Here is an 18,953-nt window from a genome sequence, read left to right on the forward strand (position 1 = left end):
TTAGGGTGTTGAACGCTGAAGTCCAGGAACATGCTCAAAGGTGGCGGTGCATGGGCTTGGAACCCGTTAATAACTGCTTGCAGTTCTAGTTTATTATTATTATCATTATTATTACGGAATTAAAACACGTTGTGCAGCCCACGCGGATTTGTAACGAATCAATTGGATCAGGTATCTAAGTTCAGAACGTGCACCCAAGCCAGCGATCTTGGCCTCCCCTGGGATTGCGCAATCCCATGTTAACTGTGCTGACTTCCATTTCGTGAATGCATCTTCCTGTCTCTAGATCATAAATTCAATTGTTCAAACACTTATGAACTGATTTTCCACAATTTAATATATGTGGATTACAAATTGTGTTTTGGTCATTAAACTGTGTGTTTTCGTGTGCTGCTGGGCGATCATAAAAGCCAAAGAGCTGGTTGTAGGTAAGGCCGGCAGTTCCTTGGCCTCTAGGCAGGGGGCGCTCAAGGGGCACCGCTCCTGATCCCAAAATAGTAGAGTCAAAGCAAGTTATGGATGTATTATTAGCGAGTTTTGCTAAACAAGTAAAGAACTAAAAAGAATCTAAACATACAGCCGGAACAGGACTGGTCAAGGAAGGCTTTCCTCCCTGGCTGTGAGCTCCACTGAGACTGAGAGACTTTGAAAACTGAAGAAGATAAAAATAACTTTTACCAGAAAGTGACCAATATTTTTGTTCAGAAAGAGCGCAGCTGAACTTCATTTCTAAGTAGAGGTAAGACAGCGATAATTATTCATGTTTTGTTTTTGTAATGAAATGTGCGTAATGTAGGTTATAGTTTTTGAATGTGTTACAAATGCAGAAATCCATCATAACTCATAAACTGTTACCAATCAAATGACAAATAATTTAGTTTTATTTTATTTTTTTAACAAAGAATATGTTTTCCATGTCTCTTGGTTAATGGATTTGGCTCAACCAGTCTCCTTTAGCACTTTGCAATGAGTCTACTCTGTAGAGTGTATATATTTGTAAATGTGACTGATGACGTCAGTGCTTCACAAGCTATGAACCCTACCGCACGTCATTGATAGATAGATATATCTATCAACATCTGCATACCTTGATTCAAATGAAATGATTTTAGTCTTATTTAACACTACAAGCTACAAGGATAAGAAGAGAATATCTTGGCTGAACTTAGAATAAAAAGGAATAAGTTACAGGAAACATGTAATTCAACTCATTATGAGTTGTCATGAAAAGGAGTAATAGCATTAATGGTTTAAAGGTCACTGTAAATGAAGAACATTCATTATATATATATATATATGGGGAACAGTTCATGGTGGGGGTTTGAGGGGTCTCTGATGATATGGGCTCGGGACATGCAGCGCTGGGATGAAATGTCCTTAATGGAGGGAAGAGGAGCCCCAAAGATCCCTTCTGCTGTCCCCACCACTCTCCTTATTTTCCACCAGTCGGAGGCGCTGCCGCCTCCACACCACACAGAGAGACAGCTGGTCAGAATGCTCTCTATGGTACTTGTGTAGCTGTTATATATATATATATATATATATATATATATATATATATATATATATATATATATATATATATATATATATATACAGGGGTTGGACAATGAAACTGAAACACCTCTCATTTTAGTGTGGGAGGTTTCATGGCTAAATTGGACCAGCCTAGTGGCCAATGTTCATTAATTGCACATTGCACCAATAAGAGCAGAGTGTGAAGGTCCAATTAGCAGGGAAGAGCACAGTTTTGCTCAAAATATTGCAATGCACACAACATTATGGGTGACATACCAGAGTTCAAAAGAGGACAAATTGTTGGTGCACGTCTTGCTGGCGCATCTGTGACCAAGACAGCAAGTCTTTGTGATGTATCAAGAGCCACGGTATCCAGGGTAATGTCAGCATACCACCAAGAAGGACGAACCACATCCAACAGGATTAACTGTGGACGCAAGAGGAAGCTGTCTGAAAGGGATGTTCGGGTGCTAACCCGGATTGTATCCAAAAAACATAAAACCACGGCTCCCCAAATCACGGCAGAATTAAATGTGCACCTCAACTCTCCTGTTTCCACCAAAACTGTCCGTCTGGAGCTCCACAGGGTCAATATCCACGGCCGGGCTGCTATAGCCAAACCTTTGGTCACTCGTGCCAATGCCAAACGTCAGTTTCAATTGTGCAAGGAGCGCAAATCTTGGGCTGTGGATAATTTGAAACATGTATTGTTCTCTGATGAGTCCACCTTTACTGTTTTCCCCACATCTGAGAGAGTTACGGTGTGGAGAAGCCCCAAAGATCTTCCAGTATGGAAATACTGGAAGATACTTCATATAATTTTTTTGTAGGATGTCAGGATTATTCCAGATGGGTGTACGACTGCATGGGATAAGTGATGACTTTGTCATTTTAAGAAACTCCCACCATGCTGTCAGAGAAGAGCGGATGTTGATATTTTTAAAGCATGTATGCAGTTTTATACATATGGCATTGGAGGTTTGACTGATCTGAGTGTCTCTTTCTTTCTCTGGCTCCAAGCTGAGCCACTGATGCACCTGAAAATCCTCAGGATCCTGTTGTGTGTAACTTTATTGCAATTTCATTAAAAAATGTTCTCCTTTTATTTCCCCAGCCTTTGTAATGATGGTTGTGTTGTTGTAACTGCAATTTTTTTTAAAAGAATGGGGGTGCGTCAACCCCCAAAATTAGATTCAACTCTGGTCACTTGTGCTTCTGCTTACATATACCTGCCTCAGCCTACTCATCCTTGCCAGAACGTCTCACTCTCTTCACTCTTCTTGTATCGGATGGACCAGTGTGATGTGCCTTGCTTTACCATGTGTGCTCAGCCAGCTGGACTCTTCTGCGAAGGTCGCTTGTGTCGCATGTTGCAGTTCCAGCCTCTTGCTCTGCCTGTTCTGGTGGTTCCCCGGTTCACATCGCCTATTCGACTCTGCCTGCCTGCTCATTCAGCTACGTCAAGCCAAGCTCAGTTGCCAGTGTCTGTGTGCTGCAGCCCAGCCTGTTTCTCCATAAATCTCTGTCGCTTGCTCTGCTGGTTCAGGTGACTGTTACTGCTTGCCTGCCTCATCCTCCATTATTAATCCTTTCAATAAACCTTTAAAACGTATCTCTGTGTCTGGCTGAATATCGGGTTCACCTGCAGTAATTCATAACAGATTCCTCTAATGCTGTCTCACTTACTGAGGATGAGATAATCATGTTTGGGAGGATGAATGATTTTATTTTTAATATAATCAATTATATTTTTGAAAAAATACATAAAGTCATTACTGCTGAGAGACAAAGGAATGGATGGATCAACAGAGCTCTGACTCTGTGTAAGTTTGGCAACTATAACTATATATAGGAGAAACCTAAGGTTATTTTTATTATCTTTAATTAATGATGAAAATTATACTGCTTTAACTCTGAGTAATTAGTTAATTTTTCAGCGGGGCTACGTTGTCGTAGTCAATCAATTTATGAATGGAAAGATGTAACATTGCTCCCATCTGCTGGGCATTTCTGTGATACTGAGGAAATTATATCTACTATAATGAAACATTCATTTGGGGCTTGAGAACTCAGTTAAATTTAACTCAAAGGTTATCAAAAAATGGACAGGACAGGGTTGTGAGGAAAAACTGTTAATTCTTTGCAATCAATGCCATATGTCAGCACAAGGTCCAAAGTATGAAGGCAGTACTGTGACTTGCACATTTTGAGTAAAACCAACTGAATCTAGGATAGTATTAAAGGCTACATTATGGTTATCACATATCACAGTGTTGACATGAATGTTAAAATCCCCCACTATAATAACCTTGTCAGTGTTTAACACTAAATCAGATAGGAAGTCTGAGAACTGATCTAAAAGCTGCGATTAAGGGCCTGGTGCATGATATTTAACAACAAACAAAAGCGGTTTTATTGCTTTACAGTTTGGATGAAGAAAACTGAGGGTTAAATGTTCAAAAGAATTGTAGTTATTAATTGGCCTGGGACTAATTCAATCAGTCTGAAAGATGGTTGCTACTCCTCATGATCATCCTGTAGTTCTGGGAATGTGGAAATGTAAAAATTAGAGGGAGTTGACTCATTTATACTAACGTAGTCATCTTGCAGCCAGGTTTCTGTGAAACAAAAAGATTTTTATGATTTCTTCCTCAATGGGGCGGGGGGTAACAGTACAGAAGCTGCAGAGAGGTCTGTTAAACTACAGATCTATATCTGTAAATCTAAACCACTAAATCGGGCTAGATTCCTAGAAAGACGAGCTCCACCATCCAAAGTGGATGGATTTAGTGTTTCTGGATCAGACCAGGATATCCTCAGAAAGTTTGCCAGTTATCAATGTAGCCCACGTTGTTTTAAGGACAACGCCTAGACAACCGCCGGTTTAATTATGGCATGCGGATAAACATGTCATTACTGGTCAGATCAGGAAGGGGACCATTACCATTCAAAAGCCTGGGGCTTTTGAGAAGCCAAGGGTTTTTACAAATCATGGGTAGCATTTCCATACACATTTACCCAACTAATTTTATTTCTCCACACTTTACTTTGCTGGGGCTTTGGTTCCCCACCCAACCCAGTTTTTCTCTTCTTTCTCGGGGCTTGTTGAAGGGACGGGGTTGCGTGCAGTAAGAAAAACTTTCCACCACAAGGGTGGAGTAAGAAGCAAGTAATAAAATTAGGAGTTTACAACCCTATCAATTTTATAACCTTAATTTATAAGTTGTTTTAGGATGACTTTAGGCAAGAAAGTACACCTCTAAACGTCCTCTGTGCAGTCAGTTCATCAGGATTATAAGCCAATTTTAATTCTGCTCAGGCTTGTCGGGAGCGGCAGAGGCTTGCTGACAGGTGGGCCTGGCCAAGGAGACTGCAGTGTTAGGGCCACCGTGGCTATGTTACTACTCAGCCAGACAGTCTGGGATTTCCCGTAGGCTGGATCATGTTCGTCTGTGCTGAAAAGTCACTATAAAGCGTTTACTAAGTTAGTGTGGGATATCTCTGCATAACAGATATCAAATGTAAAAATCTTGGCTGCATGTTTTCAGCATTTTTTTGTTAATCATTAACTCTGTGTGTGTGTGTGTGTGTGTGTGTGTGTGTGTGTGTGTGTGTGTGTGTGTGTGTGTGTGTGTGTGTTCGCGCACATGGAGCAGGCTTGCTTTCCATGGCAGAGAAAGAGGAGGAGAGAACTGCTTGCCGCTTTACTGTGATCAAAATTCTGCGATAGTGTACTTAAAAAACATCCTCAATCATTCCAGGCATGGTTAAGGAAAAATTATACTCATAAAGCTCTAAAGACAGGGCTGCCAACTCTCACACATTGGGCGTGAGACTCACGCATCTTAATGTCTTCACACGCTCTCCCTCCGGACTCCCAATTTATCATGCTATAAACAGACGAACGTTAAAACTCAACTCAGTTCCACTTACTTAGAAAAATCACATATTGATAAAAATCCAGCCCGCGTTTTCACCACATACTTAGTTCTTATACAGAAGGATATGCCAGGTTTATATCCAGTCTGCATTTTTGCACTAGCCCTCCTAGCCACTGTGCTGAAAGCAGCTAAGCAGAGTGCCCGGCCTTTGCCAGCAGCAGATGAAGAAAAACTGGGATTCTTTTGATCTACAGAGCTGAGAAGTTATTATCAGAGTTGGTGAAGTTTCTCAGTCATCCAGGTCATGGTCATTCCAAAAAAAGTAAAAAACAAAGCAACTGGACTTGTTTTTTGTAGTTGAAGACGTTTCGCTTCCTCTCCAGGAAGCTTTCTCAATTCAAAAAGTCTGGAGTAATGTGGAGTACCGAGGTTTATACTGCTGCCCAACAAAGGCCTTGTAATGGCTTAGATAACATGCAAATTCAACCAAAACAGGTCCACTCCCTTAGAAATGAGCGGTCGTTAAAGCCATTAAGCCATCAGATTAAACCGAAACTGGTCCACTCCTCTGTAACGTGGAGTTGTTAGGGTTGTTATGGCTTGGGTTAAAGGAGCGATGTTTTGATCACCCGTATGAGGGTGAGAATAGAGGTGATGATTGGCTAGAATTAATCCTATATCTGAGTTGTAAATTTTTGAGAGTTGGAACCTAAGGCCTCCTCCTCTGTTTAAGGTTGGTTGTTCTCTCTTAACATAGATGGCTTCCTTCACACCCCTTTCAAACCATCTGTCTTCTTTGTCCAAAATGTGAACATTTTGGTCCTCAAAAGAGTGTCCTTTGTCCTTAAGGTGTAGGTGGACAGCAGAGTCTTGTCCTGAGGAGGTAGCTCTCCTGTGTTGAGCCATGCGTCTGTGGAGAGGTTGTTTGGTTTCTCCAATATAAAGATCAGAACATTCCTCACTGACTGAACTGCAGACACCACTCCACTCATCTTAGGTTTGGGGGTTTTGTCCTTGGGATGCAGCAGCCTCTGTCTGAGGGTCCTGTTTGGTTTGAAATGTACTGGGATTTTGTGTTTGGAGAAAATCCTCTTGAGTTTTTCAGAGACTCCAGCAACATATGGGATGACGATGTTTTTTCGTTTATTCTTCTCACCATTATGTTTTGCAGCGGGTCTCTTGGAATTTCTTGCTGATTTGACAAAAGCCCAGTTAGGGTACCCACAGGTTTGGAGGGCATCTCTGATGTGTTTCTGTACCTTGTGCTTCCCTTCTGTTTTAGTCGGGACATGCTCGGCCCGGTGTTGTAAGGTTCTGATGACAGAAAGTTTGTGCTCCAGTGGGTGGTGTGAGTAAAAAAGAAGTAGTATAAAGTTAGGCAGTAGTATAAACTTGTTACTCCACATTACTCCAGACTTTTTTGAATTGAGAAAGCTTCCTGAAGAGGAAGCGAAACTTCTTCAACTACGAACAACAAGTCCAGTTGCTTTGTTTTTTAAATTTTTTGGTATTATCAGAGTTGTGTAATTTTTATTTTTATGCTTTCAAAGCTTGATTAAGATATTTCGTTTTTGTAAATTAATGAAAATTTCAAGCAATCCAGCACTTTTTTAATGGGGTGTGGTGGCCTATTGGTTAGAGCAGTGTGCATGCACTCTGAGAAGGTTACAAGTACCCGGTTTGATCCCCACAGACTTTCACTGTGGGTCCCTGAGCAAGATCCTTAGCCCCAGATTGCTCCCCAGGCACTGTTCCCACTGCTCCCTAAGGGATGGGTTAAATGCAGAAGACAAATTTCATTGGAATGTACAACTGCAATGACAAAGATTTCTTCTTCTTTAGTAAATGGATAAAAATATGAATGTTATGCTACAGCAACTAGCTTTAATTATTTATGCGGAGAGTGAGCACAGGATCACATCAAATTGACATCAATTTGTTACATTATGAGGTACAACCTTTTTGTATATTTATATTATCTACTGGAAGCCTTTACAGGCGTTTTACACTGGTATGTGTGTTGTAGATGATGAAGTTCATTCATAAACATTTTGTAAAGTTTATGCTTCCTGCAGTGCTGCAAGGCAACCTGTCATGTTTCAGGTTAGTGTTTAATCATAATCAACTACTACCTCAGTGGGATACATAATTTTCTCTTTTATGCCTAGTTGAGTTTTTGCATATTTTCACACCTCAAAATACCCGAAGTTATATTGCTTTTATTGATGCATTGTAATATGTGACTTTAATATGTCTTTAGAAGAAGACACCCTCCATCCATATACTGTACATCGTCTTTACTTGAGTACTCAAGGTGTTTGCCTTTTGTTACAGACAAGCTTAATACTTGCTTCACCACCAAAGCCAAAATCAACAGGCTCTTGGATGGTGGGGACATTACTCCTCAGCAAGTTGACAAGTTTCACAAAGTTGCCTTGGCCGTCCGCATCAGACTATGCACTGAAGAAGCTGCCTCTTCAACAGCCGCTACTCAAGCATGAAAAGTTTGTGGATGTTCGACAGAGGCTGGATTGTGGTTGTTTGTCCGGTCTGTCTGTCCTGTCTGTCTCAGGGTGTACCCTGCCTCTCACCAGTGTTGTAGTCAAGTCACCATGCCTCGAGTCCGAGTCCAGGTTTGAGTCTCCAGTGTTCAAGTCTGAGTCAAGTCCAAGTCATAAAAAAAAAAATCAGAGTCGAGTCCGAGTCAAGTCCACTACTCATCCGAGTCAAGTCCGAGTCGAGTCACTATTGATCAAGTCGAGTCCAAGTTCCGCACTAAAGTAAGCATAGCCTAGATGTTTTTAAACTAAAAAAAATCCACACTCAACCACATTGCACTAATAATTTAGATATTAAAATCATACACCAAATAATATTCTAATGACGTATTAAAATTATAGCCTAATGTTATAAAAAACATTAGTCTTTTTCTCAATTTCCGAGTCAGAATGATCTGAATGTAGGAGTCCGAGTCCAAGTTCGAGTCATCAGTGCTCAAGTCCAAGTAAAGTCACGAGTCTCTAAATTTAGCTAATGACTCGGACTCAAGTTCGATTCTCGGACTCGAGTACTACAACACTGCCTCTCACCCATTGACAGCTGGGGATAGGCACCAGCCCCCCTCGCGACCCCAATAGGGATAAAGCTTGTATTTCCAAAAGGAGTTAAAAACAAAACAACTGGACTTTTTTTCCCCGAAGTTTGAAGACGTTTCGCTTCACATCCAGAAAGCTTTCTCAATTGAAATGTCTGGAGTAGTGTGGAGTTTATATTATTGCCCAAAAGGGTGTTGTTCTGGCTTAGATAACATGCAAACTAACCCGAAACTGGTCCACCCCTTTGCAATGGGGAGTCGTTAGGGTCATCGTTGGCCTGGTTTACTGGGGAGATGTTATGATCACCTGCATGGAGGTGAGTATTGAGGTGGAAATTGGAAAGGATCAAACCTATTGCTATATTGTACGTTTTTGAAAGTTAAAACTGCAGTCATGTCTTGATGACATCAAAAGCTGGATGACTTTAAATTTCCTGCATTTAAATTAAATAAAATAAACTTCTTAACCAATCACTTAATCTGGGTGGCATTAACTTGGCCTCTGGTAATAAAGTTAAAAATCTTGGTGTTATTTTTGACCAAGACATGTCATTTAAATCCCATATTAAACAGGTTTCCAGAGTTTCCTTTTTTCACCTCCGGAATATCGCCAAAATTAGAAACATTCTGTCCAGGAGTGATGCTGAAAAACTAGTCCATGCAATTGTTACTTCAAGGCTGGACTATTGTAATTCTTTGCTATCAGGAAGTCCACAAAATGCAGTTCAAAGCCTTCAGCTGATCCAAAATGGTGCAGCAAGAGTTCTGATGAAAATCAACAAGCGGGATCATATTTCTCCAATTTTAGCTTCCCTTCATTGGCTTCCTGTTAAATCAAGAATAGAATTTAAAATTTTTCTTCTAACGTATAAGATCCTTTAGTTATCAGGCTCCTCTCCTGTGGAACCAACTCCCAGTTTTGGTCCGTGAGGCAGACACCCTATCTATTTTTAGGACTAAGCTTAAAACTTTCCTTTTTGACAAAGCTTATAACTAGAGTGGCTCATGTTACTCTAAGCTACCTTTATAGTTTTGCTGTTATAGGCTTAGGCTACTGGAGGAGGACATCAGGATCTAATTTTCTCACTCTATAGAGTTCAATTATGCATTGTGTGTCATAATTTCTGCTTTAATGTTCTGTTCTCTCTCTTTTATCTCCATAGTAGGTACATCTGGTCTGGTGTTCTGTTAACTGTGACATCATGCAGAGAAGACGGCTCACCGGCTATTACCATCTAATGTAGAACAGATTACTGGATCAATGTGTGCTTCTCTCTTGTTGTGTCTCTGCTCTGTCTTCTGTAACCCCCAGTCGGTCGAGGCAGATGACCGTTCATACTGAGCCCAGTTCTGCCGGAGGTTTTCCTTCCCATTAATGGGGAGTTTTTCTTTCCACTGTCGCTTCATGCTTGCTCAGTATGAGGGATTGCTGCAAAGCCATGGACAATGCAGACGACTCTCCCTGTAGCGCTACGCTTTTCCAGGAGTGAATGCTGCTTGTCGGGACTTTGATGCAATCAACTGGTTTCCTTATATAGGACATTTTGACCAATCTGTATAATCTGACCCAATCTGTATAATATGGTTGAACTTGACTTTGTAAATATATATATATATATATATATATATATATATATATATATATATATATATATAAATACACACACAATAATAACAACAACAATAATAATAATAACAACAATAATAATAATGAGTTGATATATTTAATCCTTAGCCTAACAACAAATGTTCATCTACACTATGGTTTCCCAGGGGATTAGACCGTCACTGATTCCTGTATTAGTGCCAGTAATCCAGAAAGAATTTATAAATTCCCCATTGTTTATTTTACTTAAACTGCATGGATTAATAATTAATAGATAACAATTTTCTGTACAGTATATTTAAGATATAAGTCTTTTAGAAGGGCCCATACTTTAATTTAATTTAATATTCTCTGAAAATCACCTGAAAATAGAAAATAACTTATGTTGTTTCATCACAATTTTGGACAACATCCCTTATGTCATTGGATTGATTAACATAAATGGTCCCTAGCTAATGGAAACAAGACATCCCATAAGCACCAGGCTTTCGTTTGCTAGGTTAATACAAAGCATTACTTTGTATTACCCTTTGTATTACAGTGATCTGGCCCACAGTGATCTGGCTTCATTTACAGGAATGTGCAATTCGATATTCCTTAAAATAAGAGTGTACTAATAAGCAATAACAGTAATGTGATTTTAACATGTGATGGATCACAGTCTCTCAGCAAGGGGCGATAGCCCTCACAGCTCTTGTAAAGAAGCTGTTTCTGAGTTTATTAGTTTGGGATTTGATGCTTCTGAAGCGTTTACCTGATGAAAGAGTGGCAAACAGTGCATTGCCCGGGTGGCTTGGATCAGTAAAGATGCGTCTGGCCCTTTTGTGGACTCATGCTACTTCGACGGGTCAGGACCCGTTTTCCGGATTGATATGTGTCCGTCACGTGGCCATCAAGATGCTACGCATGAATAATTTTAATCATTACGAGATCCCCACAGCCCCCCATCAATTTTAGGACTCCGCCGTCCTGGGGGATGTGAGCAACCCATGCCCTTCTGATTTACGCAGAAAATCCTGCAGCACGTCCAAGGAATACAGCAGAGTTCTCCGGCTCACCAGTCGGGCAAACGCCCTTCTCCGGCCTACAGGTATTCCCAACTCCGCCAACACTGTGTTGTTGCATGTCGGCCATTTTCCCCTTGCCCCCACAGGGAAGCCCATGACCTTCACACAACGCCCTCCGACCTACTGGTTGGTAGTGGGCCACCTTCTCCAATGCAGCTCGAACTAGAGTTCCGGCATCTAGTTCATAGCGAATGGTCACATCTAGAACCAGAAACGTATTGTCCTTCTTGCAAACTAGGTCGGGGATTCTGAGGCCGCCCCCAGCATCTGTCACTCGGAGCTCCCTAGTTGCCGTCCAGCCATACTTTTCTGCCTTAGTGGCCAGAAGATCACACACCTTGTTGTGCCTCCTTATCCTACTTCATTGGACATAGGCACACTGCCCCAAGATGTGTGAACACGACACCAACCTGGCCTGGCAGCGTCTGCAGGCTGTCCCTGACTTCTCCTTTCCCCATGCCAGGAACTCCCTGGTGGGATACACACCAGCCCTAAGTGCAAGACCCACAATCCAATGTCTTTGCCTAAACCCCACGACCGAGGGTTCAGCAATCCACAAACTGCTTATCTTGTCACCTCTGAACTCATCTGCACCAACACCCTGGACCTTCAGGGATGATCATGCCAAGTTCTCGCCTCGCCGCCAGTCGGGATACTCTGGTGAACTTCCTGCATTGTCCAAAGTAGTTTCCCCTTGGCCCATTACAGGCACACTCTCTGGATCTCCTCCGGCCCGGACCCACAATCCCTTCCAGTCAGATTGCTTCACAGCGTGCGTTGTTAAGATTTGCCTCCAATAGTCGGGTGACTTGGACATCCGGTGTATTTGCCGCAACTGTATCGATGGAATGAATCGTTCCAGCCTAATCACGCCCAACCCGCCGCCGCGGTTTCGTGAATACAGCAGTCCATTGCACGTGGATGGTGACAAATGTAACCACTGCTTCACCGCCTTCCGGACCATTCCATCTATCTGGGCCAATTAGGTTGATGGTACTCTGCCTAGATTGGCCTGATAAACGATTCTCAGCAAGGCAAATGGGTTCAAAACCCTCACCCGCTGCGAGGGCTTCAAAAGGGCCTCCGAGATTCTCCTGATCCACCGCTGGATCGCCGGAATAGGATCCGGAGTCATTACACCATGTCCCGGGCCCACCTGGACACCCAAATAACGCACAGATTCACCCGGAGGAATCATGTGAATACTTGATTCACCGATTCTCCAGGCTTCACAGCCGTTCACCACGCCCCTGTCCATGTAGAACCCATGACACTTCCTGGGCTGGAATCTCAGCCCAGTCAGCTGGCAGAACTTCTCCAAAATCCTGAGACTCCTACTCATGTCCTCCGCCGAACCGCTCACCAGAACCAAATAATCGGCAAAGGCCAACGTGGCAATCGATTGATCGCCCCATTTTAACCCAGAACCGGCCTTCTCGAGTGTATGAATAAGGGGATCCATAGCAAGATTGAAGAGCAGTGGGGACATTGGGTCACCTTGCTTCACTCCAATCCTCATGTAAATAGGCTGTGTAGGGCCGCCTACACAGCTCACCGTGGTCACGCAGTCCACATATGAGTTTCTGATCAACTCAATAACATGCATATCGACACCGCGTGCCCTCAGAGCACACAGGATATGCTCATGAGAGATGGAATCAAAAGCCTTCGCAAAGTCCACGAACACCAATGCCAGCGGCGATCCCTCCACCCTCGAGCGCTTGATGATCTCGGACAAGATCATCAAGTTCTCCGCGCATCCACTCGAGGAGGCAAGGTAACCGCGCCATCCTCATCGTTAGAATCCTCGCGAACAGCCTCAGAACCATCGACCCGATGGTCACAGGGCGCCAACCAGACGTGTCCTGCAACTCAGCCGGATCGGTGGACTTCGGCAACAGCTTAGTCCGGCACTCCTTGAAGGCCTGGGGAATGACTCCACGGACCAACCACGTTTTGAACAGCCGTGCCAGTTGCCTCCCCCCAGGATCCCAGTTCAGCAGAGCCTTTTTGCTGATCCTGTCTGGGTCTGGGGCCGTGCCATTTTTCATTTTGGTTAGGTTTTCCATTACCTCGGCTGCCAGAATAGGATCATAGAACTCACAGTTATCAGACACACACCCCGTACGGAACTCACCAAGCCCGTGGAACTGCCCCACCGTCTCCCACCTCTCACGAAACGCTTCGTAGACATGGTCGACCGGCAGGGTGCATTCCTGGCCTTCAGCACCATCGAGGACATGTGCTGCCAGCCTAGCCTGATCCCTCGAGTACCAATACTGGCACTCACGGTATTCACGCTTTCGCTGGGCAAGACGCCTTACCCAGCCCTTTGCCTGGCTTTGCCTGCGCACGGAGGGGCCCGACACCCTGAGACGCTCCACTCTCCCTCCCAGCGCCGACACAATTTCAGACGCCGAGGTCTGAGTCCAAATCCTGTCGACGGCATCCCACAATCCCCTTTGCTGTCCTCACCACCCGTGCTAAGTCCTTGCACTCCTACACTATGCAGCTCCCATACCACACAGTTATGCTGAGACATAAAACACTTTATGATGTGGAAAAAGATGGATTTGCAAATACATTTGTGCTGCATGAATTAACAATGTTGGAATTATGTTTTTGGTATAGCCTTTAATTTAGTCTTTAAGATGTCAGAATTTGTACAAAACCCTATATTTTTTCTGTCTGTTTCCTCATTTTTAAATATTGAATCAGATGCTTTGATAAAACGGTTATCAGTTACATTCACTATTTAAAATAAGATAGAAAGCCTTGGGGTTTGTTTCTCAATATAGCTCATACAGGACAAAAAAAGTTGGCAAAAGAAATCAATTAAGAAATTGTAAATATTCAGAATGTACAACAATGCTAAATCAAGCTGCAGAACATTCTCAAAACAAAGAATTTATTTATGTACACCTAAACAACCAGCCTTTTCTGTGTGGTGGAACAGCAGTAACAGCAGTAAAAGTTTTTTCTTGTGAGCTCAGAGTACTTTCACAGGAAACAAGCAATACATATCACATGATCACTCACAGACAGCAACAGCTGAAGAACTCACCACTGGAGCAGTTGGAGCCCCCCCAGCCTGGCTCACATTGACAGGTGTTGGGTGCCACACAACTGCCATGAACACAGCTGTCTGCACATTGTGCTGGACAAGGAGGAGACACACAACAATCTATTTATTTGGCTTTTACATTCTTATATTTAGTTTATTTAACACTGAATCACAGAAAATGTAATCTCAAGGCACATTACAAAACATCAAATATGCAGAAAAACATGGTCACTTGAATCCTATCATACAAAAGGATCCAATGTCAGTTACATACATTATTATTTTCCAGTCAAATCCAATCTGTTGCATTGCATTGTTAACTTTGCAGTATTCCCTTATACTAGACATGCATGCAGTGACAGTGTTAAAGAAATCTGTCCTTTAATAGAAAGAAACCTCTAGCAGAACCAGGCTTAGTGTGAGTGGCCATTTGCCGAGAGCAAAAGGGTATTTAACAAGGCAGCACAGACAGAAATAACACAGTAGAAACAAGGAGCTTTGTAAGTTAAACAAAAAGTAACATAGAGAAGAAACATAGATAAACATATAAATCATTAATATAATATTGAATATTAATGTCGGTTTAAAGGCGTTTTGGATTAACTTTAAAAGTAACCGATTTTAGCGACCAATCGCTGCAGTGCCCCCTAGCGAGGTAGAATCGCATTAATAAGATCGGTTGTTCATAAAGTTTAAATTATTTTACTGAGCAAACCATTCTATAAAATATTATTTCCTCAAAGTAATGTTTTGTGTAATTCGGGATTTGCCTTGTGAATGGGTTGAAACACATACCAAATATTGTTCTGAATTAGTGAAGCTAATTTAACCTCAATTCACATTCTTTAAGATGAACTTTGGTTCTTTAACTCAAACAAAATGTTATTTCATCAAAAAACGTTTTGTTTACTCAGGATTCGCATTGTGAATGGATTGAAAACATGCCAAATTTGGTTTTAAATTACTTAAGCTAATTTAACTCCATTCCATGTTCTTTGGATCAGATCTGCAGTGAATGGGATTCACTGAATTATTATGATTATGATCAACCACTTTGTTTTGTCTTTTGTTTTCGAAGGTAAATAGTTCCTTATCTTAGTTTCTTTTTATCTTAATTTTGCTTAGTAGTTTAGTTGAGTTTCCCTAGCCTAGTAGAGAGGACTTATAGATTGAAATATAGTGTTAAATCAGATAAACAGCATTACATAGTGATGTTCTCTAACCCTATTAAAAGATCGCTAGTGCTCAAATTCATTCCTTTCAACCATTGTCCTGATATCAGCTTAAGAGCTGATCATCACCAGACAATACTTAACAGACAGATGGTTATTTAACAAACATTACATAACTTTAAACAGTGTATAATTGCACAACAATAAATTGGAGAGAGGTGGGAGAAAGTACAAAAGTGAAAAAAGGTTGTCAAAATGCCCTGTTGTAGTTACTCAAAAAGGAAAATGTTAGGCCTATTAGGGATAAAACCTGGAAGCTGATGAAGCTTGATTAGAGCTTTGCATGTATGAAGGAGAAGCAAATGAAAAAAAACTATCTCTTTTAAGTTTTCCTCTAAACTCCAACTGCAGAGTTTTGGACAAGCTAAAGTCATGTGTTATCTCACTAAACAGAATTTCCCAGTTGGGGCATTAAAGTCTCCATACTAATATGTTAAATTTTTTGGACTTAGTTTTTCTGAATCGATCCAGGAAAGGATATTTCTGATTTGGGCAATATTTTTGCATATGTTTTTTACTACCTGAGGCCAATTCATTGGCATCCAAAATAAGGGGCTCAGTAAGCAACATATTTTTTTAAAGGCTCTGGCCAAGAAACAACAACTTCTGTATTGTCTGAATTTAAAAGCAGGGATCCAAAGTCCCACAGCTTTTTGTGTTTTATGTCTGCTCCGGTCTGTTGTGGGGAAGACAAAGCTGAGCCCAAAAAGCAAAGTTCTTCATTTACCGGTCCGTCTACATTCCAACCCTCACCTGCAAACACTGACTGAAAGAATTAGATCCTGGATACGAGCAGCCATATTTCTTCATTTGGAGTGAGACTAGCACGCCTTTGGTCAAAGGTGTTTGAGTCTTCTGAAACCTACTTAGGACTTAACTTTTGGAGACACAATGTGCATTTCCACCGACCCTACTCGTTTTAACTCGCCCAGGTCCACTCTTCTCAACTGAGTTTGCCTATGCGCGGTTTGTGTTTTGACCAGTCTAGAAATGCCTGGAAGATTGAGACACTTCCTGGGGATGGCAAACACCCTGTTTGCAACAAAGATATGAGAGAAATTGTAAACAATAGGAAAAACATAATTATTAATAAAAGACAAATAACATAAAAAATATTGTCTTGGATATTTCTAAGGATTAATCCACCGTTTAGCCTGCACTCTGACTCACCAGCTGCTGGTGGCTCTTGTCAGTGGAGTGACAGACATTGGTAGAGTTTGAGCTGCTGTTAGTGGACACCTCTGCGAAAGCACCCCGCTTGCTCCCCCCAGGTGCTCAGAGTCTGAAAGGCAGGCAGTCGCTCGCTTCTACCGCATGAAGTGGAAGGATGGATGCCTCAGAGACAAAACTTAACTTTCAATGTGTGTAAAATGAGAGAGGGCGTGTCTGGGTATAGAAAGCTGAAGTGTCCTTAAAATTATATTTTGGTTTGACCCTCTCCGTTCATAGTGGTGCTTGATATTAATGTTGTCAATCTTTAGTTTTTCTCGACTTCCTCAGAGAAAACCTTGTAACGTTGTCATGGTGATTTAACATTAACAATTTTTTTATGAAGGATAAATGAGTATCTCTAATATGACCATCAATAATTAAAACGAGGATGTCTTGTTTAGGTATAAGAATCTACTTAACTGTCCACTATGAAAAACATCTGGTTTACGGAACCTGGGGGGAGGGGGAGATTATTTATGCGTTGATTGTTGACGGGGTGTGGTATAGGTAATGCTGGCAGCGCGCGTCAGGCCAGGTGGTGAACGGCGCTCCTCCAGATGAGAGACAAATTAGCGTGAAACGGAAATACGGCCAGATCATCTCATCCCCGGCATTCTCTGAAAAGAAGTTTAAGTTTGGTTGACCGGAGTGATCGGGATGATTCCTGGAGGATCTGCGGCTGGTGACGACAGATGAGCGGAATGCCCCGCAAAGCCAGGAGGAGGAGAGACGCCAGTCAGACCTATGCCTTATTAAGTTGACTGCTGCAGCATTTTTTATAATGGGCCCGAACGGTTTTTTAACTTTTCCTTGTTTTGTGCGGGACACTGACCGAATATGTGGAATTACGAGAGTTATTTTTTGGACGCATTATTTTTGGTATTTTTTTTTAGTGGAACACTATTTTTGAGAGACACTTATTATTTTTAGGATTTGGGGTTCGTTCTTCGTACGTTGCTTAAAACATCCGAGATCAAATGACACATCCAAGATGACTTCATCCGGCTAATCATGATCCGGCTAATTGGGTTCTTCGAACACACCTGTTGTTTATGATTAGTATGGCTGGATTGAGTTATCTGAAATAACTGCACGCTCATGCGTTTGTTTAAAAGGGGAAATGTATCAATAGTAGAAACAATGATCAGCAACGCTGCTATTGGCTGTTCAGCATGGCTAAAGAACGCCCACAGTTTTTCTCCCAAGCAGAACACGAGATTTTAATGGAAGGTTATGCTGAATTTGAGTCATTAATTAAATCGACAGGTAACACCTCAAAATCTGTTAAAGCCAGGAGAGAGGGCTGGAAAAAAGCAGCAGACAAATTAATGCGTAAATACTGTCCATGGTAGATGTTTCTATCACTTTCTACAGTATGTATTTTTGCATTTTAATAATTTGATATTTACTTTGTTCTTTTATATCAGAGCCTCCACAGGACCCACTAGAACATGGGGACAAGTAAAAGAGAAATACAAGAATATTCTACAAAATGGTAGCCTTTAAATATTATACTTTATTTTAAAAAAGGCACTTGTTATGTCAAGAGATCCAAATTTCGGTGTCAATCCTTAGACACTGGAAGTAAAGGACACAAGCAAATTCGGAATTTTAACAAAAATGAAGTTCTTCTTTTTCCAAGTCATCCACAGGTTACACGGTAAAACTGTATTGCTCCGTGTCTAGATAATCCATCTATAGTTTTTTCTAATACAATATACGGCTCGACAGGAAGCAAGCCTTTCAAAGTAAAACCAAACTTCACAATAAAATGGCCTGAACAAATCTTCTTATTGAATATGAAAAAATTAAAAAGCAAACCATCATACAAATAACTTAATTATTTTAGATTTATGGCTCCAACACCACTTTTTCCTCTTTAAAAGCCACTGTTAAATGATGTGTTTGTCTGTTTATAACAGCCACCAAGAAAAATCTCTCTACAATTACACTGTCGCACTGCGCTAAAGGAACCTGTCTATTGCGCAATACGTGATTAACTCGAAAAACTATTCGAAAAACTCTGCAAATTATTCTTGCACCTTCCGCAACAGGTTGCTGTCGTAAAAATGGACATGGCTACGACAGACTTCCCATCTCCTCCGCTTATAAAGCTGCGATCTAATCCTGTTTACATGAAATAAGCCTGCTCGCGAGCAGGTTTAAGCTGGTGCACATGTTGCTATGACAGCAAGTCCAGGATGAGTTTCGAAGAACCGAACAATCCAAGATCATGCCTAATCGTCAACAATCAAATCCAGCTAACTGAGTTAGCGACG

General features: G+C 41.6%; 1 protein-coding gene across 1 annotated transcript in view; it reads right to left on the minus strand.

Moving 5' to 3' along the window:
• The window catches only part of LOC110367009 (multiple epidermal growth factor-like domains protein 10), a 161,334-nt gene that overhangs the window by 116,077 nt on the left and 26,304 nt on the right, over window positions 1-18,953 (minus strand). Inside the window, exon 5 of the mRNA XM_036133580.1 lies at window positions 14,231-14,323. Within this exon, the coding sequence (XP_035989473.1) occupies window positions 14,231-14,323 (93 nt within the window). The remainder of the gene's footprint in view (window positions 1-14,230; window positions 14,324-18,953) is intronic.

This window comes from Fundulus heteroclitus, unplaced genomic scaffold (genome assembly GCF_011125445.2).
Source record: "Fundulus heteroclitus isolate FHET01 unplaced genomic scaffold, MU-UCD_Fhet_4.1 scaffold_64, whole genome shotgun sequence".
NCBI classification, from domain to species: Eukaryota; Metazoa; Chordata; class Actinopteri; order Cyprinodontiformes; family Fundulidae; genus Fundulus; species Fundulus heteroclitus.